Here is a 24,675-nt window from a genome sequence, read left to right as displayed (position 1 = left end):
GTCGTGCTGCGTCGGCTCACTCTATGGCATCGCGGACGTATGTGACAGGGGAGCTTGAACCAGCGGGAAGGGGTGTATCAAGAGGCAGAGAGGGTTCGCGTCCATAAAGAAGGTAGAACGGGAAATAGCCCGAGATATCATGTCTGGAAAAGTTGTAAGCGAAGGTGACGTAGGGTAACGTTGCGTCCCAGTCACGGTGGTCTGGAGAAACATACATTGACAACATGTCCGTGATAGTGCGATTCAGGCGCTCTGTAAGTCTACTAGTTTGTGGATGGTATGCTGTTGTGAACTTGTGGTTCGTGGAACAGGAACGTACGATATCCTGGACGACGCGAGATAAAAAGTATCGGCCTTGGTCAGTAACGAGCTGTCGAGGAGCGCCGTGATGCAATATGATGTCATGCAGTAGAAAGTCGGCTACATCGGTAGCGCAGCTGGTTGGAACAGCGCGGGTGATCGCGTAACGTGTCACGTAGTCGGTCGCCACGGCAACCCATTTGTTCCCGGATGCAGAAGTGGGAAATGGCCCGAGAAGGTCGAGCCCTACGCAGTAGAATGGTTCAGCAGGGATCACAATAGGGTTAAGGAGGCCAGCTGGAAGCGATGTTGGTCGTTTTCGACGTTGAAAAAGGTCACAGCTGGCGACATACTTTTGAAAAGAGTGATATAGGCGTGGCCAGAACAAACGGCGCCGGACGCGATCATAAGTGCGGGTGACTCCCAGGTGACCAGCGGCAAGTTCATCTTGAAGCTGTCAGAGAACATCTACACGCAAATGGGAAGGCACGAAGAGAAGGCGGTCAGGACCATTAGGGTGCATGTTGTGGTGGTAGAGAACACCTTCATGAAAGGAATACAAGTTCAGAGAAGTGGGTGGAGTAGCAGAACTCAGGCTTTCTATGATGGAAAGTAAATCCGGGTCGCGGTGTTGCTCAGAAGCGATATCAAGAAAGTCTAATATTGATAAGACGCAAGCCTCCGTAGCTCTCTCTGTGGCGTCCGGTGGATCCACTGGATACCGTGACAGGCAGTCGGCGTCTTTATGGAGGTGACCAGATTTATACACGACCGAGAAGGTGTATTCTTGGAGGCGGAGAGACTAACGACCGAGACGTCCCGTGGGATCCTTGAGTGAGGAAAGCCAGCAGAGTGCATGATGATCAGTTACAACAGTAAAACTGCGGCCCAAGACGTACGGGCGAAATTTAGCGACAGCCCAAACAAGAGCAAGACACTCTCTTTCAGTGATGGAATAGTTCCTCTCGGCAGGGGATAAAAGGCGGCTGGCGTTGGCGATGACACAGTCACGTCCATGCTGACGCTGAGCTAAAACAGCACCAATTCCGTGGCCACTCGCGTCCGTACGAACTTCTGTCGGGGCAGTCTGATCGAAGTGGGCTAATATTGGCGTAGTCATGAGGGCTGCAATGAGCGCCGAAAACGCAGCACTTTGAGGCGAATTTCAAGTAAATGGGACATCTCTTTTAAGAAACTCGGTGAGAGGCCGCGCAAGATCGGCGAAATTCCGGATGGAGCAGCGAAAATAGGAGCACAAACCAAGGAAGCTTCGGACATCCTTACAAGAAGAGGGCATGAGAAATTGAGTCACTGCGCGAATTTCGTCCGGATCGGGCTGTACCCCAGATGCGTTAACGAGGTGACCAAGTACAGTTGGTTACCTTGTGACCAACTGTACGGCATTTGGAGTTCAGCTGGAGACCAGCGTTGCGGAATACTTGGAGAATACTGGACAGTCGCTCAAGCTGGCTTGCGAACGTTGGTGAAAAAAACAATTATATCATCTAAGTAGCATAAGCAAGTGGACCATTTGAAGCCGCGCAGAAGGGAATCCGTCATGCGCTCAAAGGTGCCCGGCGCATTACAAAGCCCAAACGGCATTACTTTAAATTGGTATAACCCATCGGTGGTTACAAATGCTGTTTATTTCTCGGTCCGTGGGTCAACAGCGATCTGCCAATAACCAGATCAAAGGTCAATGGACGAGAAAAACTTTGAGCCATGAAGGCAGTCAAGGGCTTCATCTATTCTTGGTAAGGGGTAAACGTCCTTCTTAGTGACCTTGTTGAGATGTGTATAGTCGACGCTAAACCGCCATGTGTTGTCCTTCTTCTTGACAAGCACGACCTGGGATGCCCACGGACTAGATGAGTGTTCGATGACGCCTTTGGCGAGCATTTTCTCAGCCTCTTTCTGGATGACAGGGCGTTCGGCAGCGGAGACGCGGTAAGGGCGGCGATGAATAGGGTTGGCATCGCCGGTGTTGATGTGATGGGTCACAACTGATGTCTGGCCTAAAGGGCGGTTGTAAAGATCGAATATGTCCGCATAGGATGTCAACAGACGGTGGAGGTCTTGTGCTTCGGAGGGCGAAAGATCTGGCGCTATCATTTTGGCAATGTCAATGCTTGACAGGTTGGGTGCAGTGAGCAAGTTGGCGTGCGGAGTTCAGAAAGATCACACTCTTGCAACGACGACATGACGCCTAGTTTAATACCAGCAGGCAGCACGTGCGTGGAAAAACCAAAGTTCAAAAGAGATAGATGGGCCTGGTTGTGGCGTACTCTCACCACGGTGTGCGCGACAGCAATGGAGTGCTTTAGCACACCGTCAGTAATAGGTGAAACGACATATTCACCATCACGCACAGGCGGATCACAGACGAGCTGCACGTAAGTCGCGGCTTGCGGCGGAAGATGCAGGAATTCAGTGGCACAAAGGCGACTTTGAGCATCACGGGCAACAGCGGCGTCAAAAGGCAGTTCCAACTGAAGAAGACCCGTCGAGCAGTCGATAAGGGTGGAGTGCGCAGAGAGAAAGTCGAGACCAAGAATCACGTCATGTGGGCACTGCTCAAGCACGGTGAACAATACGACGGTCTGGCGCCCAGCAATACACACGCGAGAGGTGCACATGCCGAGAACGGTAGATGTGCTCCCATCGGCAAGCATTACTGCACACTTGATAGGAGGCGTGATCACTTTTCGCAGTTTAATACAGAGAGCAGCGCTCATGACTGAAATTTGTGCGCCAGTGTCTATGAGGGCTGTAACGGTAACGTCATCCACCAAAAGGTCCAAAATATTGCGGCGTGTAGGAATCGTCAACAGGGGATTGGAAGAACGGGTCGTTAATGCAGCGTCACTCCCGGGAGCTGCATGGTCTAGTTTCCCGTGGTTGAGGGCCCAGGTCGTGCAGGGGACCTGGATTGAGAAATCATCGGCGAGAGAGATTGGCAGCCTTGGGGTGATGGTGACCGGCTGAACCTTCGGCCCTGAACGTTAGTAGGAGCAGGCTGGGGATCGTACGGAGTAGAAAAGCGGCGAGAATGGCCTTCAAAGCGACGCCATGTCCCAGTGTTCCAAGATGAATGGGATGTCCAATGATTGTGACAGTAGCGTGCAATGTGGCCGGCGTGAGAGCAGTGAAAGCACATCGGTCTATCATCCGACGTTCTCCATTCAGCAGGGTTCCGGTAGCGGGAAGGGTAGCGTGAAGGGTACACCGGAATCTGGTTAACAGAAGCCGAGGTCTCGGTAGTGCGAACAGTGCAAACAGGTGCGATGCCGAGATTTGCTATTTCTTGGCGAACTACGGCTTGGATGAGGGATGCGGTAGATGCGTTGTCTTGAGGACCGTAGGAGGCGATGGCTGCAGGAGCCATTGCTTCGAGTTCGCGGCGAACAATTCGGGGGACGTTTTCGGACGATGTAGCTTGCGTGAACTTGGGGCTGTCTTCGCAGGTCGAAGTGGCTGCAGTATTATGCAGACGCACGAACTGGCGGGTTATGCGACGGTTCTTGGCGTGCTCGAAGCCCTGACATTCCTTCACAACCGCGCGACGGTGACGCAATCTTTAACGATAAACAGATTGAAGGCGTCATCGGCAATTCCCTTTAATATGTGAGCGATTTTGTCAGTTTCGCTCATGTGCTCGTCCACCTTTCGACAGAGGCCCAATACGTCCTGTATGTAAGACACGTATGATTCTGTCAATTTCTGCATGCGACATTCCAGGTCTTTTCTCACGGCCAGCTGTCGCCCAAATGGCCTGCTGATTAACTCGACAAGCTTCAGTTTGCAAACGTCAAAGCTGGTCACCTCCGACTCATGCGTCTCCTACCAGGTGAGCGCTGTATCCCGCAAGTAAAATACAACGTTGGCCAGCATCAACATAGGGTCCCGCCTGTAGTAATCGCTCACGCGCTCGTACAATGCGACCCAATCTTCAACATTCACCTTGTCCTTGCCAGTGCCCGAGAAGGTTCCGGGGTCTCGTGGAGGCAGGAGAATCAGAGGAGGCAGCTGCTGCTGCTGTTGCGGCTGCTGTTGCTCTTGTGGGTGGGCCTGTTGAGCCATTGCAGCGAAATGAAGCTGGCGACCACTCCGAAGTTCCGTGTTGGTTTGCCTGGAAAGCCAGGTAAGCGTACCCAGCACCTCCATCAATATTCTTACAAGGAAACGTACATTTGCAGATATTTACGATGATTACACGCGACGGCAACGCCTGGCACACTGGCGGGCTGGGACCAGTTTGTTTGTTTGTTTGTTTGTTTGTTTGTTTGTTTGTTTGTTTGTTTGTTTGTTTGTTTGTTTGTATCCTCTGATCTATGGCTCGTACTCACTCTGGGGGATTGGCCAAGAGAACATATAGTCTCATATGGACGATAACTGCATTATTGCTTACAATGAAAAAAAAGGAGGGGGGAGTTGTATAGTGAAGACAGTATGTTAAAAAAATAAAGAAACCAAAGATTTAGATAGTGAGAAAAAAGAATCAACAACAAAGTAGACACTGAGGCAGTAAATAAATGAATAAATAACAGATAGAACTTCATTTTTGGAGCCGACCAGACAGCTGGTTTTGCCAAACCCGATTAATTTGGTATGTCACTAATTTCTCAAGAATTGAAAATTACTTTTTGACCCGGTTTTTTTAGTATCTGTTAACGTGATCTTTATGTTGAAAAACGTTTAGAGTCTTGGATAAAATTACACACTTCATCGAATGCATCTCTGTGGTGATTCCCCATAACAGAGGCACCAAAACTTAGAACATTTTTTGTGGTTAAATTTAAACCTAGCTTCTCAAATGGAATATCTAAAAGTCGTTTCCTAATTAATGCATAGTTACGACATGAGCCAAAATAATGTTCAATAGTTTCTGATTCTTCGCAAAACGGACAAAGGGGGGAAAGTGTCAGACCAGCTCTGTGTAAATAAAAATTCAATGGGGGGACACGGCACCGAAATCTGGAGATTATAATTTCAAGTTTTTTTGACGGACTCCACTGGGCTTTCCATGGAAATTCGAGGTGCTGATAATCTGTCTATTGTGTGATATTTTTCTAACTATCTGTAAAAATAGCGAATTTCCTGTATCTAAGCCCTGATAAGTATTCTAACTCGGGAAGTACTGAAATTACTGGTCCATCGAGTGATGCTCGTGCCAAAGCATCTGCCAATTCCAGTCGTATCCACTTCGTAGTCTTTTTTTCAGGCAGGGACCCTCTACCACTTTATACCCCAATCCCACTATTGCTTTGTGGCAATATGTACGATAGTCGGTGTGGCCTTATAAAAATGGTGGAATAGAGGTGCGGATGTGAGGGCAGACTTTAACAGTCTGAATTACCTTTGCCACTTTTCAGAACATACAAAGGGCACGTCAGAAGCAAGTAGCTGGTGTAGTGGAGCAGCTATTGTTGTGAAGTTCTGTATAAAATGGCGGAAATATGAGGCGAAACCGAAGAAATTTCGCAACTCTTTCGAGCTTTTGAGGCGTGGAAAGCAAAGGACCGCAGCAATCTTATCCGGAACCGACTGAAGTCCTTGCCCACAAGATGACCCAAGGCCTTGATAGCTTTAGTTGCGGAACGATTTGTTTATTATTGAGTTGGAGACCTGCGGTAGCAAGGACGTCTAAACTCCACCCAAGCGTTGCAGATGCTGAGAAAACGTTGATGAAACGATAAAAATCTTGTTCCGGTAGCACAGGCAGCTCTTTTAATGGAGGCTGCGTAGCACGGAATAAGCCATGTGCTCAACAGTTGCAGGTGCCTCGCACAAGCCGAAAGACATAACGATTGATTCGCATAGCCTATAGGGGGCTGCCAATGCCATTTGAAGGCCCCCTTAAAAGACAACCTGAGAAAAAAATGCCAGGCCTGCGCGGAAAGCGCGGCACAGTCACAGCGGAAGCTAGAAAAGCGGCCTTTCACAGCCTTTCAAAACACCGATTGGGTAACTACTGCAAGCACACTTGCTTGATACCCACTACAACATTATTAATAAATATTTTTGGGCAGCAGGCCGGCATTCGCCAAACTATTTTTTGCCGTTTTTTTCCGAGAAGCATCGTATCTCCTAAACACTAGGACGGAATTGCGCGCCAATTGTTAATGATGTGGCTGGTGACGATGATCAATTATGGCTGAAGTGGGTATGCGCTACAGTTAGTAGAGCAACAAGAACAAGATTTTGTAATGAGTTGGAGAATGGGAAGAACCACTTGTTACGCTATTCAAATTGTACGACGACTGGATGCTCTTTCGCTGTTTTAAAACACTAAATAAGTCGTTTTAAAGCGATTGCTTTCCCGACATCAAGCCTGCCCAAGGCACGTTTGCTCAAAAGTCCAAGCTACCAGTTGGCTCAATCGTAGAATACTCTGTTGGCACCCAGCGGACTCGGGTTTGAGCCCGGATGTGTCATTAGTGCTATGTCTTTTTTTTCTAAATTGTGTTGATGTGGTTATGTAAACCGGCGGTGGAGGCGGCGGTGGACAACTGCGTCTGACCCAAATTGTGATCTCATAACAGCTTTCACTGTAATAACATTGCCAACTCAAGAAAGGCGTTGACTTCCTTGGTAATTAATATATGGAAACGGTAACGAAGTGCCCTTAGCTCGAGAAAGAAAATAACAAGCTTAAGACTCAAAATGTAGCATTCGTGAAATATTATTCATAAATTCAGTATGTATGATCCGCCCGACTCATGGCTGATCTCCAAAGTGGGTAAATGCCAATTATTCAATCATCATCATCATCATCATCATCATATCTCTCATCATCATATCTATCATCGTCATCGTTATCATCACCGGTTGAATAGGAAAAACTTAAAAAGCATGCTGTTGAAAACGACTAGAAATCTAACGCCCTCGAGCAGTGCTCACGTAACCAGAGTACTGAACTAAAAAATGTTTCCAGTGCCTCCGTTAAAAGCTGATAGAGATACTTTCAAAAAGTGGTGAATCTGTGAATGAAGCAACTGGAGAAAGCGATGTTGATGCCTGTCATCGCATTATCGCCAAAGATAAGCCATATCCGGATATTGCTGCACAGTTTCGCAAGTGGTCTAGACGTTACGCTGTTCTGGAAAAAAGCGTGTAAAATAAGTTTATCTGCTACGGACGTCAACCTCTCTGAGACATCCCCTATTTACGTAAACGAACGCCTTTGCCCGCAGCTAAAAAAGCTGCTTGGAGTGATCGTGGCATAAAAGAAATAAATGCACTTGATTGATTAATATGTCAGGTTTAACGTCCCAAAACCATAATGTGATTATGAAAGACGCCGTACTGGAGGGCTCCTGAAATTTTGAACACCTGGGATTCTTTAACGTGCACCCAAATCTGAGCACACGGGCCTAAAACATTTCCGCCTTCATCGGAAATGCAGCCGCGCCACCAGGATTCGATCCCGAGACCTGCAGGTCAGCGACCAAGTACAAGAAATGAACTGGTTCTATGAGTGGACAAGGGATAGAATGATATTCACCTGAAAACTGAGACAACCAGAGTGCTCCTGATAACGAGCAGCATTGATCTTGAAAAGATTGTTAAACGTTCGCTTAATCTCAGCTGTGATGTCACAGCGGCTTTGTTGCAATAGGCAGGTACTGAATGGAATGGCAACAACTGTCTTCAGTGGCTGTCATAAAAAAGAACAAAGTTTTCTTGCATGAAACGCTCCGTCTGCTAGAAATAAAGCAGATGAAATAACAGCATTCCTTGATGGTTTGATACTCAAATTCGATGTGATTATGATCACTTATACTTAGTACCGAGAAAATTCTGATGCAGTCCACCTGTGTGGCTATCGAACTCAAAACATAAATCAAAATGGGAACACAGGATGTGGTTTTATGTTGCTCATGAAGTATTCATTTGATTGTGACATAATTAACACTTTCTCTGTAATTGACACTTTCTCTTTCTCTGTAGACGCCGTAGTGGGGGGCTCCGGAAATTTTGACCACCTGGGGTTCTTTAACGTGCACCCAAATCTGAGTACACGGGCCTACAACATTTCCGCCTCCATCGGAAATGCAGCCGCCGCAGCCGGGAATCAAACCCATGACCTGCGGGTCAGCAGCCGAGTACCCTAGCCACTAGACCACCACGGCGGGCAACAAAACATCCAGAAGAAGCGCACAACATCTTAGACACTTTTATCACTGTTTTTAATGACTGTTTTGCTTACGAAACTAAAAAGCAACCGCGTAAAGCACGTGAACCACGGATAACCACGAATTCTCTCAGAGCTCTAGAGTTAAAAGCGTTCTACATGAAACATATTTGCAATCGAAGAACAAGAACGATGTAGATACATTAAGAAAACACTGCAACAAGACAAATTACCTTTTACAAAAGACCGAGGATAGTATCTTGAAAATCTGTTTTCGAGAGATATGAAAATAACAACAGAAATCATTGGGTAAAAGGTAAAAATGCACTCTTAAATATAAATCCCCGTGCAAATAATAACCGCAGTGAAATATGTGTGATCAGTACTACTCACACGGAAGAGGATGTACCTGTAGCTTTTAATGATTATCTCACATCGGTATTAAATAGACAACATGGGCCTAATTTCCTCAACATTATGGGACCCCAAATACAGGAAACAGCATTTCTGTTCCCAGTAACTGCAGAAGAGGTCATGTCTACAATGATATCTCTAAACAATGCTACCTATCGTTATGTAGATGGTCTGCATATTCGGCCACTTAAATACGTTGCCGCCACCATCGTTCCTGTATTGGAGCACATCAATAATCAAATATTTTCATGCGGCCAGTTTTCTTGCCGACTTCAGGTCACTAAATAATTACAATTTTCAATGGTGGTGATAAAGCTAGCATGTCAAATTGCAGGACTATCTCGTACTTCGGATATGCTCTAAGGTTATCGAGAGATTAATACACATGCGAAGTTTTTTGTTCCTTAAGAAACACCACTTCATGTCACCCTATCAATTAGGATATTCAAAAAAAAGAAAACGTTCGACAAAGTGCGCCTTACTATTGCGAAAAGAAAGAGTCTTTGATGTCAATGAACGTGGCGGTACGTGCTTGGAATTTTTGTCGACTATTCAAAGACATTTGATCGCATAACTCGGGTCACACTTAACAAAAAGCGAAAAGATCTTGGTTTCAGAGGTTGTTTCCACCCTGTCATGAAGTCGTAACAACCGTACCACCAGCAAAGCGTTCATATTAACCACACATTCATGTTTCAAACCTTTCCTACATGGTGTTCCTCCCTGAAACATTTTTGGCCACCCACTCTTCAACCAATATACAAATGATCTTGTCAATACCGATATCAATTTATCTTTTGTTAATTGTGCAGAGGACACAAGGTTATTTTAAGACATAATAGTCTCCCTCTGTTTGCGAAAAATGCAAATGAGGTGCTCATTATATTGAATACTTGAAGTCAGGTCAATTCTTCAACTATAAACATTTCAAAGAAAACAAATTCCGTACCGGCCTAAAAACAAGCCAACAAATTCAAATATTATCCTGCACCTTCACCTTTCAGTATTGTAACTGGTACCAGCAACAAAAACCTTGGTTGTTCTTTTTGAAGAAAATATGCAATGAAACGCTCACATTATGTTGCACACTCGAACCTTTCACGAATGGTAAGCCTTTTAACACGCTTCTGTTACTTTTTACAAAAGCACAACAAATTGCTTTCATACAATTACATACACACAAACAAATGTATATATATATATATTTATATATATATATATATATATATATATATTATATATATATATAATGAGGCGTTTTAGAGCAGCACTTTTTTACAAAACAGGAGAGTGGTCACCACAAGTCATGTGGTAATGGCGGAACCAGCCTGTGTACCCAGCCAACCCGTCCTCTTCACAGGCTGAGTGAAAGGAAGATTCTCGTTTTTTCTCGCGCCAGTGACGTTGACATTTTGCATGCTATGGGCAACAGCTTGTGTACGAGACGATATCATGGGTCGAACAGCCCTTTTATTGCCTATAGTGACGAGTTTAAGTAGGCCAGGCGGGTGACGTCACGCTTACGTAGGAGCGACAGCTTGCGCTCGCTATCGCGGCCGTGCCAACTCGGTTACATCTTCCTTTCCTTGGGGCAATATAGGTCGCTCTGGCATGGGGTACCGACGAGGCTCGCGACGTTCCCCGAGTGCTTATCCGTGGTAGTGGCGGCTCTGGAACGTGACCCGAGCCTGGCAAGCCTGAGGAAGGTGTTGTGGTAGTGTCGGGGCATGGTAGCTCTGGAACCTCCCGGAGACGTTCCCGTGTGCGTCGCATTTCTCGGCCATCTTCTGTTTTTACCAGTACAGAGCGTGGAGCTCCCGCTGATCCCAGCACAACGACCGGGGACCACGTCCGTGTGTGCGTGTCGTACAACGAGGCCCTCTGACCCGGTGAGAGGGCGCGCAGGTCCCAAGCACCTCGATTGTAGTAGACCTTCTGCTTGTGGCGAATCTCCTGGAGACGGGAGTGCACCTTCCTTTTGGGCAATGGTGCCGGCTTCAGGTGGCAGGAAGGAACCGGGAGCAGTGTTCTCGTCTGTCGACCCATCAGCTTCTGCACAGGTGACATCAGAATAGCATCACGTGGAGTATTGCGCAACTCAAGCAGAGCTAAATGGAAGTCTGGGCTGTTATACGAACACTTCTTCAGCAGCGTTTTCGCTTCTTGAACTGCCCTTTCGGCCATGCCATTTGCGCGAGGGTGATAAGGGCTTGACGTCACGTGGGTGACTCCTAGTTCATGCAGAAATTCAGGGAACTCTTGGCTACTAAAAGGGGGCCCGTTGTCACTACAGAGCTTCACTGGTAAGCCGTGGACAGAGAAAACTTTCGCGCACCACTCCTTCAAGTGCCGGGCTTAGGTATATCGAAACAACTTTATTCCAAAATAAAAGGAGTAGAAGTCTACAATTAAGGCAAACTCTTTACCACCGTGATGGAATAAGTCCATGCTAACCATTTCTCATGGCAGACTGGGGACATCATGCGACAGTAGAGGCATCTTAGTGTTTTGCTTTTGGTGAGCCTGGCAAACTTTGCATGATGCTGCAACCTGGTCAATGTCACTCGACATGGATGGCCAAAATATGACACTCCTAGCCCGAATTTTCATCTCTTACGCCCCCGAGTGGGCCAGATGAAGAAGCCGAAGGATTTCAGCTCTCTTAGCGCTTGGTACGGTTACCTTGTTGCTGCGAAAGACGAGGCCATCTTGTGTATGCATCTCTTCTCGATATGCCCAAAGTGGCCTGGCACATGCTGGGACGTCCTCTTTGTTTTCCGGCCAGTCAGTCTCTGCATAGGATCGGATGACCGACAGAGCAGGATCCTTGGCGGTTGCCACACGTAGTTCCTCGAGGCGACGCTCGGAAGCTGGAACAAGGGCAATGACGTTAACATTGAAGCGCTCGGTTTCTTCCGTCAATAACGCCTTGCTTGGAAAACGAGAGAGCGCATCAGCCAAAAACTGCTCTTTTCCTGGCTTTTACAGTAGAATAATGGCGTATCGCTGCAATGTCAGTCGCATTCGTTGCAGTCTAAGGGGGCACTGGTGAAGTGGTTTACTGAAAATTGGCACCAACGGACGATGGTCGGTTTCCACCGTAACCTCAGATTGGCCGAAAATATGGTCGTGAAATTTTTCACAGCCATGCACAATCGCCAGAGCTTCCTTTTCAATCTGCGCGTACCGCGTCTGAGCATCGCTGAGCGATCTAGACGAGAAAGCGATAGGGTGGCCGTCTTGTATCAGAACGGCGCCAACGCCCATGTGGCTGGCGTCAACAGAGAGGGTGACTGGCTTTTTCGGATCGAAGTAAGCAAGCACTGGCGCTGTTACTAAGGCTTGGCGCAGCTCATTGAAGCTGCATTCCTCTTTTTCTGTCCAGACCCAGGCAATCTCTTTGCGCAGCAATGTTCTAAGTGGTGCGGTGAGTACAGACATTCGAGGAATGAAGCGCTGCACGTAATTCATCGTTCAGAGGAAGACTTTCCATTCCTTACTGTTACTTGGCGCTGGCATGTCCAAAATGGCTTGGACGCGATCGGGTCCCAGGCTCAGTCCTTGCGTGGTGAAAACGTGTCCCAAGTAGCGAACTTGCTCCTGCAAAAAGACATTTCTGTGAGTTCAGACGGAGGTTGTGCTCACGGCAGCGTGTAAGCACCCCGGTCAAGTTGTTGTCATGTTCTTCCTTCGTTGTGCCCTAAACTAATATGTCGTCCATTACAACCGCTACTCCAGACAGGCCCTCCAATAGGCGGTGCATGGCTGCTTGAAATATTTCCGGGGCGGAAGCAATTCCAAAAGGCATGCGGATAAACCGATAGCGCCCGTAGGGCGTGCTCATTGTGCACAATCTGGAGCTGCTGTCAGAAAGTTTTATTTGCCAGAACCCGGATGTTGCGTCCAAGGTAGAAAAATATTTAGCTCCAGCTAGTCGTTGCGCGACCTCTTCTAGAACAGGCATAGGGTAGTGTTCACGCAGAATAGCTTTGTTAAGCTCCGTTGGGTCGAGACAAATTCTTACTTTATCACCTTTAACTACGGCTACCATATAGCTTGACCATTCTGTTGGTTCGGTTACCTTGGTTATGACGTTGTGCTCCTCCATGCGTTGAAGTTCGGCCTTTACTTTTTCTTCAATGGCGACCGGAACCCTTCTGGCTGGCACAACAACACCGACGGCGCCGGGTTTGAGCTTCATTTCGTACTCAAAATTCTTCAGCTGTCCCAATCCTGTGAAAACATCGGTGAAGGGCTGAGCCGCCGGGTAGAGTTGCTGCGTCTCGACGCTATCAACGCGATAAATCAAGCCAAGGCTTTCTGCTGCTGCTCCGCTGAGGGTCACCGGCACGTTTTGCTCTATGACGAAGAAGGTTTCATCGTGCTGTTTATCGTTTACAGATAGCGACAACTTTACTTTAAACTGCGCAGTCGTTTTGTGGCCGAAAAAAACTCGTTAACGTGGCTCGGCAGGCTTCACGAGTCTTTCTCGGAAGCGACAAAACATCTTCCTTTAAAATCACACAACAGTTTGCCCCAGTATCAAGTTTGCAGACCATCAGACGGCCTTCAATGGAAACTGTCGCGGTTCACTGGTCGCTAGCGAGTGCGTTCACGGTTAAAGCTTCCAGAAAAAAATCTGACCTTTCGTCAACATGTAGCTCTCGTATTTCCCTGCGCTTTGCCTCTTCGCTGTGCAAGAAGGATGACTGCGAGCATGCTTGGGCGAAATGATTCAATCCTCCGCATTTCTTCCACGCTTTTCCTGTTGCTGGGCAGCGGCTGCCGCGGTGAACTTTGTAGCCACATTTGTTACATGGCTTTGTTACTCTGGCCAACGCATTTACGGCAGCAGTTTCAGCGCCTTCAGTGGTGCCACGTATCTGTCGAAACTGCTCCTCGCCTTGCTCTTGGATGCGACCGATTTCGACTACTCTTTGGTAAGAGGGGTTTTCAGAAAATAACTTCTTTTGCAGTCCCTTGTCCCGGATACCGAGTACGATGCGGCTACGAAGCATGCGCTCTTCTAAGTCTCCAAAATCGCAGTGTTGGGCTAGCGTTCGTAATTCGACAAGCCAGTCATTGAAACTTTCGTCCTCTTTTTGGTCTCGGGAGCCGAAGCAAAACTCGTGGTAAGTGAGGTTCTTCGCGGGCTGGTAGAAGTCTTCAAATTTTTTAATTATAAGGGTTACATCGGTTGTGTCCTCTCCTGGCTCAAACTTGAACGAAGCGAACACTTTTCTAGCCTCTTCCCCAATGGTCACTAAAAGCGTCGCCGCCTGCACTTCTTTTGGTTGCTTGTTCAGCTGAGTTGCCGTGAAAAACAGTTCAAACTCACTTTTCCAGGTCTTCCACCCAAGCCAAGCGTCTCGCGATGTGTCGAGGGGCTTCGGAGGCGGCAGGAGCGTTGTCGGCAATGCAGGCGGTGTCGGCAACGTAGGCGGTGTCGTCATGCTGGCTGTTTTCCGCTGCCACTATGTGTACGAGACGATATCATGGGTCGAACAGCCCTTTTATTGCCTATAGTGACGAGTTTAAGTAGGCCAGGCGGGTGACGTCACGCTTACGTAGGAGCGACAGCTTGCGCTCGCTATCGCGGCCGTGCCAACTCGGTTACACAGCTTTTCTGAGTACTTCTCTTTATGAATCTGCTGAACATTCAGTAGATAACCTACGGCGCCTTTTTAAAGAGTTAGTGTTCACGTGCACACAAAACTTCGTTCCATGCAAAGATAAAGTACTGCGAAATTCTAACCCCTGGACAACAAAAGATATTATCCGGTTAGGTCGCAAGCTGAATAAAGCCAGAAAACAGCACAAACGACGCCCCTCAAAGAGCAGCACAGATAAAATGCTAACACTGCGCGTGCAACTCAAAAACGTAATCTCAGAAGCCAAAAACCACTATCAGAAAGTGTCCTTAACAAACTTTCTTCTTTCATCGCCTGGGAAATTCTGGCGTCATATCGCACCAAAAAATAAAACTTTGATCAGTCTTTCCATAAACGATACAAACGTAGTCGACAGTGCAGAAATCGCAGAGGCGTTGAATGACTACTTCAGTTCGGTGTTCACAAACGATAACGGAATTACCCCTTCTTTTTCATCATTACACGACATAGATCCCTTAGACAACATTAGCGTTTCTGAAGAAGGTGTGTTGTCGTTGGTGCTGAACATTGATACGGAAAAATCACTAGAACTGATGCTATACCCAATGAATTTCTTGTTCGTTATGCGGAATGGTGCTCGAAATATCTAACACTTATATTCTCCAAATCATTGTCTAGTGGCGAAGTCCCGAGTGAATGGAAATACGCAAAAATCAATCCTATACCTAAATCTGAAAACAAGTCACTTGTGTCATCATACAGGCCTATTTTTTTGTTATGTACGTGTGCGAAATTCCTTGAACACATAGTATTTAAACACATCTCCGTCTTCCTTGACCGAAACAACATAATTGACCCCCGGCAACACGGTTTCCGCAAAGGACTATCGACTACCACACAACTACTTGAGACAGTTCACGACCTCGCTAGTGCTCTAGATAGCCATAGTCAAATTGACATTATATTCCTTGATTTCGAAAAAGCATTCGACCGAGTCTCCCATCACAAGTTGCTTATAAAATTAAAACCGATCCTGAAAAACGATTCTTTACTAACATGGATTCGGGCATACCTTTCCCATAGATACCAAAGTGTCTCTGTAGATGGCTCAAGCTCCACCCCCACTTCAGTTCAATCCGGTATACCACAAGGCTCCATCCTTGGCCCGCTTCTGTTTTTAGTATTTATTAATGACATGGTCTGTGACATACCCGTTAAAATCAGGCTTTTTGCAGACGACTGCATCCTGTGCCACGTCATCAATGACCCCAACGACCAGATCACCCTAAACAAATCCCTGGATAAGATGCTCTCTTGGTGTTCGACTTGGCAGATGAGCATTAACCCAAAAAAGACCATCGCTATGAGAGTTACCCGCAAAAGAAGTCCCTTTCTTTTTACCTATTGCATCAACAATAACTGTATATCTCTAGTTAACAGCTACAAATACTTAGGGGTTATAATTACCTCCGACCTAAAGTGGAACGAGCACATAGAGTACACACAAAAAAAGGCAATGAATGCACTTGGATACTTACGCAGAACCATTGGAAAATCTACCAAAGAAATTAGAACGTTGGCGTACAAAATTTACGTGAGACCCATACTGGAATACGCGTCTCCTGTGTGGGAACCTCATACATTGGCAAACATTAAAAAACTGGAACGTGTACAAAGAAAATTCATAAGGTTTGTTCACGACGCTTATACAAGAAACACATCCCCCTCGACCCTCCTTGAAAGTTCGGATTTGGAACCCTTCGAACGCAGGCGCTCCCGTGAAAGACTGAAACTGTTTTATCAGATCTATCACAGTAACCTTGGAATCGATAAAACTAAATATATTCTACCGTCGAAATCACGAATAACCCGGTCACACCACAGCAAGAGAGTCCAGGAATTTTCATGCAGAACCACTGCTTTCCAAAAATCATTTTTTCCCCGAGCAGCACGTAGTTGGAATGCCCTGCCCGATGAAACTGTTTCATCCACAACTGTCGCTTCATTCATGAAGGCGATAGCAAATCTGCAAGCTATCATTTGAACTTTTTTTCTTTCTTTCTTTTATTTCATTGTCACCGCATTTAGTCTCTTCCGTGTGTGTCTGAGTTGTATTACTTTCCTATGTTCAGCGCTAGCTCAATTGTATCATGCTTCGTCGATTGTGTCAATATGTGTTTTTCTCGCCTTTTTTTTGTCAACAAAACTTGCTCATTCTGAAGCACTGCATTGACTTCAATGTTTGTAAATCCCTGTTTTTCTTCTATATTCCCCCAACACTTTTTTTCTGTTTTAAGCTTCTGTTGTTTTCCAGTCCTGGAAAATGTCCAAACAAGTGTATCTGTCACCCACTCCTGCCTACGACTTGGCATAGAAGTCGGCAGTATTCACTAACTGAATAAATAAATAATACCCCCTGCCTATCCGAGTAGCACTCATCTCCTTCACTACAATTCCTCCCCCACCCCCCGGAAAAGAGCCTTCCTGGCGACTCATGGGCAGGAGACAATAAAGGGATCGTAATACGGGTTTAGGCGGTCTATGTGGATGGTTTCACGTCCACGGCGTCGTCGATCATGCAGTTGCTCAAGCGGCTCCATGATGTATTTGACGGGTGAAGTTTGTTTAACCGCACAGTAAGGGCCGGTATACTTGCACATCAGTTTCGTTGAGAGACCAGAGCTGGTCGAAGGCATGCGAAGCCACACAAGGTCATCGGATGCATAAGAAGCCGGAGGCGTCGGGCTATCGCGGTGGTGTTTCTGGCGTTGCTGTTCAGCACTTGTTAGGGAGCGGGCAAGCTGACGACACTCTTCCGCGTATTTAGCCGCTTGTAACATGGCCGAGTTGACACGCCGGCAAAGGTCGACCACATTTTCGATATAACTGGTGTAATTCTCACCCTTCTGCTGAGCCCTAGTACGCGAGCGCTGTTTGACCCGTAGTTTGCGAAGCGCAGGACGGCCAAACCAGTCCGCAAACGCCGTACGGAAGGCTGACTAGGTGGGGAGGTCTCTCTCTTGATTACGGTACCACAAACTGGCGGCGTCGGTCAAATAAAATTGGACGACAGTGAGCTTGTGCGAGTCGTCCCACTTGTTGTGCTCGCTCACCCGGTCGTATTCGTAGAGCCAGTTTTCCACGTCCTTGTCATCCACGGAAATTAGGCGGATCGCGTTGCCGAAAGGAGCCGAGACAGACAGGAGCTGCAGTAGTCGGAGCTGAGGCGGCTGCCTGCTGATCGTCGCCCGTTGACATCGTAGCAACTTAAAGCAACCTACGGTTTCTCTCTTCCAGGAATATGCGTTACCCCGTACCTCCACCAATTAAAATGAGGCGTTTTAGAGCGGCACTCTCTTATAAAACAGGAGAGCGGTCACAACAAGTCAAGTGGTAATGGCTGAACCAGCCTGTGTATCCAGCCAACCAAACGTCGTCCTCTTCACAGGCTGAGGATATATATATTGTCACGGGCTAAGTAGATGCCTGAGGATGACGACGACGAAGTGCTGAACGTGAACGTGCTCGGACTGCAGCAGCGTTGTACGCATTTGCTCGCCAGTGTATACTTTATTCCCCGTAACATCATTGGTGGAAGGTGCGGGGTACCACTCGCTATACAGCCCAACAAGCTGGATCTTCGCAGCGGACGGCGCATTGCAGCTACCACGATGACTGACCAGGCTACTCAATGTCAACAAGATCCGTCAGCCCCGCAGCCGATCGTTGTGGTGCAACCTCGTGACCCAGGCCCATTCAACGGCACAAGTGGAATAGACGTCGATGACTGGCTGGTTCTCTATGAGCGCGTCAGCAGCAGCAACCATTGGCATCCGACGCTTATGTTGGCGAACATCATCTTCTACTTGCATGGCACGGCAAAACTCTGGTACGACACACATCACGGGGAGTTGACTAGCTGGGACGTCTGTAAGCAGAAATTGCGCTGTCTATTTGGGAAACCCATCAGACGTCGAGTGGCCGCAAAGAAAGAGCTTGCGACTCGTGCCCAGACATCCACAAAGCCGTACATCGCGTACATCCAGGACGTGTTGGCTTTGTTCCGCAAGGTCAACAAGGACATGCTCGACGAGGACAAAGTCGGACACATCCTGAAAGGAATTGCGGATGACGCCTTCAATTTTATTCTGTGCAAGGACTGCTCGATGGTGGAGTCGGTCTTCGAAGCATGTCGTCGCTTCGAACAGGCAAAAAGTAGGCGCATAGTTCACCGATTTGACCGCCTTCCCAACACGGCGGCTACGTCCTCTTGCGAAGATTTGCCCACACTACACCAATCACCAGTGCCAGAAAACGTCACCAGAATTGTCCGTCGGGAACTCGAGGCTATGGCACCCGCTATGTCTAGCGTCAGCGCGCCAGGACACAAACTTGATGCTGTCTCAATGATACAGGCCGTGGTTCACCAAGAGATCGCGAATATGGGCATTTCGCCACCTCATCAAAATGCCCCTGCTACTTCCAGCTCGGCTCCAGTCGTTGCGGCTGCCACTCCGAACCGCACGTTCGCGCCACGACGAAACCCAGCTGAATGGCGCATTCATGATGATCAACCCATATGTTTCACGTGCCATCGGATAGGACACATCGCTCGCCATTGCCGCTGCCGTTGGACCTCATCAACTCAATTTAGCTTCTATGATTGGCGGCCTCGCTCTGAACGTGCACCTTATGCCCCGTCCTACCGTGCTGAGCCAGGTGCAGAGCATAATTCAGAACGTCGGACCAGCCGCTCGCCATCGCCCGTGCGTCGTCAGTCCCGCTCGCCCCAATCCCGCCGTTCTCGGTCTCCCTATTACCGTCGCTCGGAAAACTAGCCGGTGCAGCCCCTGGAGGTGACGCTGCATACACGACTCGGACTGCAAATCCTCTGATTACTCCCGACCAGCGGTGCAACCTTCTTACAATTCTCGTTGATGGTTTACCTGTAACTGCTCTTATTGATCATCATCATCATCGTCATCATCATCAGCCTGGCTACGTCCACTGCAGGACAAAGGCCTCTCCCATGCTCCGCCAGTTAATCGTTCCTGTGCTTGCTGCTGCCAATTTATACCGGCAAACTTCTTAATTTCATTTGCCCACCTAACCTTCTGTCTCCCCCTGACCCGCTTTCCTTCTCTAGGAATCCAGTTAGTTACTCTTAATGACCAGCGGTTATCCTGTCTACGTGCTACATGCCCGGCCCATGTCCATTTCCTCTTCTTTATTTCAACCGTTATGTATGGCATCGTACCTTGCCATACATAACGAAGTGTATTGTAGCGTGTAAAACAAAGTGTGTTTTTGTATGATGTATGTCATTACGCCTATGGTATGCGTGACGTGCCCTTCCTGTCTGGACCACTTAGTGTCCGCAGTATGTATTAAATAAATACATAAATAAAATGAACTATGATATCCTTAACCCCCGTTTGTCCCCTAATCCACTCCGCTCTCTTCTTCTCTCTCAAGGTTACACCTACCAATTTTCTTTCCATTGCTCGCTGCGTCGTCCTCAATTTAAGCTGAACCCTCTTTGTGAGTCTCCAGGTTTCTGCTTCGTAGCTAAGTACCGGCAAGATGCAGCTGTTATATACCTTCCTCTTAAGGGATAATGGCAATCTACCTGTCATAATTTGAGAGTGCTTGCCGAATGTGCTCCACCCCAATCTTATTTTTCTAGTTACTTCAATCTCGTGGTTAGGCTCTGCGGTTATTACCTGCCCTAAGTATCCATAGTCTTTTACAACTTCAAATGCACTATTACCTATCTCAAAGCGCTGTTCTTTTCCGAGGTTGTTGTACATTACTTTCGTTTTCTGGAGATTAATTTTAAGACCCACCTTTCTGCTCTCCTTGTGTAACTCCGTAATCATGAGTTGCAATTCGTCGCCTGAGTTACTCAGCAATGCAATGTCATCGGCGAAGCGCCGGTTACTAAGGTATTCTCCATTAACTCTTATCCCTAACTGTTCCAGTTCTAGGCTTCTGAAAACCTCCTGTAAGCACGCGGTAAATAGCATTGGGGAGATTGTGTCCCCCTGTCTTACACCCTTCTTGATTGGTGTTCTGTTGCTTTCTTTATGAAGCACTATGGTAGCAGTTGATCCCCTGTAGATTTCTTCCAGAATGTTTATATATACTTCATCTACGCCCTGATTCCGAAGAGTCTGCATGACGACTGATATTTCTACTGAATCAAACGCCTTCTAGTAATCTATGAAGGCTATGTATAGTGGTTGGTTATACTCTGAGCATTGCTCTATTACCTGATTGATAGTATGAATGTGGTCAATTGTTGAGTAGCCTGTTCGAAATCCTGCTTTTTCTTTTGGTTGATTGAATTCTAATGTTGTCTTTGCTCTGTTAGCAATTACCTTTGTAAATAGCTTGTACACTACAGAGAGCAAGCTGATCAGCCTGTAATTCTTCAAGTCCTTGTCATCTCCTTTGTTATGTATTAAGATGATGTAAGCGTTCTTCCAAGACTCTGGTACCCTTCCCGTCATTAGACACCTCGTAAACAGGATGGCTAGTTTTTCTAACACAATCGTCCTCCATCTTTCAGCAGATCTGATGTTACCTGATCCTCACCAGCAGCTTTGCCTCTTTGCATGCTCTCCAAAGCTTTTCTGACTTCTTCTATCATTACTGCTGGGGTGTCATCTGGGTTACTGCTAGTTCTTATCGTATTAAGGTCGTGGTTGTCGCGGTTACTGTACAGATTTCTGTAAATCTCCTCCGCTATTTTAACTATCCTATCCATATTGGTAGTTATATTGCCTTCTTTGTCCCTTACTGCATACATCCGACTTTTGCCTATCCCATGTTTCCTCTTCGCTGCTTTGAAGCTTCCTCCGTTTTTCAGAGCGTGTTCAATTCTCTCCATGTTATACCTTCTTACATCGCATACTTTACGTCTATTAATCAACTTCGAAAGCTCTGCCAGTTCTATTTCGTCTGTTGTACTTGACACTTTCATGATTTGACGCTTCTTAATTAGGTTCTTTGTTTCCTGGGAAAGCTTGCCAGTGTCCTGTCTAACTACCCTGCCTCCAACTTCCACTGCACACTCCGTAATGGTACTCGTCAGATTATCATTCATTGTATATCTACGTTAAGGTTGGTTTCCTCACTAAGGGCCGAGTACCTGTTCTGCAGTGACACTCTGAATTCCTGTACTTTCCCTCTTAGTGCTAGCTCATTGATTGGCTTCTTGCGTATCAGTTTCTGTCGTTCCTTCTTCAAGTCTAGGCGAATTCAAGACCGTACCATTCTATGATCACTGCATCGTACCTTGCCAACCACTTCCACATCCTGCACGATTCCTGGATGTGTAGTCATTATAAAGTCTATTTCGTTCTTATTTTCGCCATTAGGGCTCCTTCATGTCAACTTGCGGTGTTCTCGTTTTCGGTAGAAGGTATTAAAAATCCGTAAATTATTGTGTTCTGCGAATTCTACTAGTACCTCTCCTCTGGTGTTTCTAGTGCCGATGCCATAATCTCCTACTGCCTGGTCTCCAGCCTGCTTCTTCCCTACCTTTGCATTAAAGTCGCCCATCACTATTCCCATCACTATTCTGTATTCTGTGTTTTTACCTTACTCATTCCCGATTCCACGTCTTCCTAGAAGCTTTCAAGTGAAGGGTCATCATTGTGGGATGTAGGCACGTAAGCCTGTACTATATTCATCTTGTGTCTTTTATTCAGTTTAATTACAATGCTTACCACCCTTTTATTGATGCTATAATATTCCTCTATATTGCCAGCTATGTTTCTGTGAATTAGGAACCCCACTCCCAGTTCTCTTCTGTCTGCCAAGCCCCGGTAGCAAAAGACGTGTCTCTTCTGTAGCACCATATAGGCCCCATCTGTCCTCCTAGCCTCACTGAGCCCTATTATATCCCATTTAACACCTTCTAGCTCCTCGAATAGTACAGCTAGACTTCACTCGTTAGATAAGGTTCTAGCGTTAAACGTTGCCAAGTTCAGGTTCCAATGGCGGCCTGTAGTCCAGAGATTCTTAGCACCCTCTGCAGCGTTGCAGGTCTGACCGCCGCCGTAGTCTGTTGCTTCGCAGCTGCTGACGACTGAGGGCCGTGAGTTATTTGGCGTATCCATGTGGGAGGTAGTGTCCAGATACTGCACCAGGGTGGCCAATCTTGCTCTGGTGAGGGAGTGCGTTGCCGGCGGTGGTTACCGGTGAGGCCTCACCTTAGGGCTCCTAATGCAGTTCTATCAACTCACGGGTATTTTCTTTTGTCCGACTGTTATTGTTTTCACAGATTCACACTGTTTTCCGCTCCTAAATTTTGAAATTTTCGTTTGTAATAGCAGTATTTGTAGCGGTTGAACTCCTTGTGTCTTCACGAACAAATAGACGCCACTCTGACCCTCCTAGGACCAAAATTGCTAAAGTTATAGGTAGATATGTGCAGAGCTCACTTACCCGTGCTGTTGACGCGGCTGCTCCCGCTCCCGCAGTTGGAATAATCTGTGCTTATTGGCTGAGTGGTTGGGGAGCAGTTCCGGTGGGTTAATTTGCTGTGGAAGCTGTTTCGCCAAACCCAGCTCAATCAGTGACAGCAGTCCGGCAACACTGAGTGTGTTTTCTGAATAAGTCTCTTTTGACGCTTTTAGTTGAATTGGATGCTCGCGGTTTCTTCTACGGCTATCTCCGGATTTGGACGATTCAATTGAGACCTGATTTGTCATCCTGGGGTGTGTAAAAGCCGAGATATGACTCGTTGTCCTCAAAGTGGTTTGGTCCCACACAAGATGGCGGCCCCCATATGGTCATAAGGTGGGAAAAATTTCTTGTGGGTTTGTTTTCGCCGGTCAGAAACTGGTAAGACTGAGCTCTGAGCCCGAAATCGTCCTTCTGCGTGATTCAATAATGTTACTAATATTTGTTGTGATCTTTTGCCTTTTCGTTCAATCTTTGAGCTCGAAGGGGCAGGTGCTAAAGTCCCCTGTCAACATGGCAGCCCCCATATGGTGGATACACGTGTTATCCACAGTTGATTTTCGGTGAACAAAAAACCGTTTTTTCCCGCAGATTCAAGATACGATGGTAGCGGCGAGGTTCCGGAACGTCCCAAGAAGAATCGAGAGTGGTTTGACAGCTGCGTAGTAGCTTTTCTTGCGGAATTCCTGATTTGATCGAAGGGGAGCCAGTGGCTGCTGTTGTTAGGCCACACCGAAGTATGAGTCGTTAATCTCTCAAGTTGTAACTGATTTGGGTGGCTAAACCGTGCTCCTCGAAGTGCTCCGAAGCCTCATAAAACCATGCGAGGAAATTTAGATTATTACTCACAGTTTTGACGGGGATTTAATAATAAGCAATATATACGCACTGCTAACCACAAGAACTTTTTTTTTTCATTTCAGAAAATGACTACAAAATTTACTACACCCATAAATCGGAAACAAAATGGCACACATGTGTAGTTTGAGTCTACTAAATTGTATGCAAGCCCGCTTCATCGCGTAAATGTGACAACCCTGCTGCAAGCGTCATTTATTACCGCATGCAATTGAAGAACACGCTTAAGATAATTCTGAGAGTACTACCACGAGGCGGAAACTCCCTATACCTCCCATCTATTCACTCCCGGCAGTGGAAGAGCCGCTTTTACCACTGGCGGTTTCGGATCATCCGACTAAAAACAGATAATGAACAGAAAATTTCTTTAATAACGTCACTGGTGAGGTCTCCAAATAAGGGAAAGCACGAAAAATCGAGAGAAGGAGGGTTGCAGCGAAAGCCCTATTTTCCCGCTTTACAAGCATGCGCAATGCACTCGTGCCTTTTTCCAGGTCTGCTGGTCGCTTGGCCAATTTAGCCATAAACTATTGTTACTCTTTTTATTTTTTTTATTTTTCTGAAGAGGCGAAGCTTAAGCTGACTGATTTTAAATAAGAAGAATCACGTTTGGCACAAATAGAATGAGCTTTTTATTGCATGTTTGCATAAAAAACAGACCCAGTTAGTGTAAAAGTGTTAATCTATAAAATCAGCTTTGATATACAAGTGACATACGGGCATAATTAGCAGACGTTGATCCCAGAATATTCGAACTAATGAGAAAACTACGTATCAACAATCGCGAGTACGGCACGTCGTATTTAACTCAGTTCACGTTTGTTATGATGGCGCATAGTTTCCTTGCAACCATGCAGCTTGCGAAACTGTGCGACGCAAGCACGT

General features: G+C 46.8%; 2 protein-coding genes across 8 annotated transcripts in view; one reads left to right on the top strand and one right to left on the bottom strand.

The window, feature by feature from the left end:
- Positions 1-24,675, top strand: part of LOC142818109 (uncharacterized) — a 495,850-nt gene that overhangs the window by 303,286 nt on the left and 167,889 nt on the right. The window lies entirely within an intron of this gene.
- The window catches only part of LOC119173543 (uncharacterized), a 699,991-nt gene that overhangs the window by 550,446 nt on the left and 124,870 nt on the right, over positions 1-24,675 (bottom strand). Inside the window, exons 4-5 of one of the 3 annotated variants that reach the window (XM_075896447.1) lie at positions 11,531-11,718; positions 10,299-10,900 (exon numbers count right to left, since the gene is read on the bottom strand). The exons of the other annotated variants lie outside the window; for them this stretch is intronic. Coding sequence (XP_075752562.1) covers positions 10,340-10,900; positions 11,531-11,718 — 749 coding nt within the window. The 3' untranslated portion in view covers positions 10,299-10,339. Of the gene's footprint in view, positions 1-10,298; positions 10,901-11,530; positions 11,719-24,675 lie in introns of those variants that run through there. 3 annotated transcript variants of the gene reach the window in all.

This window comes from Rhipicephalus microplus, chromosome 5 (genome assembly GCF_043290135.1).
Source record: "Rhipicephalus microplus isolate Deutch F79 chromosome 5, USDA_Rmic, whole genome shotgun sequence".
NCBI classification, from domain to species: Eukaryota; Metazoa; Arthropoda; class Arachnida; order Ixodida; family Ixodidae; genus Rhipicephalus; species Rhipicephalus microplus.
The sequence above is the reverse complement of the archived record's forward strand: the minus strand, read 5'-3'. Positions and strand labels throughout refer to the sequence as shown.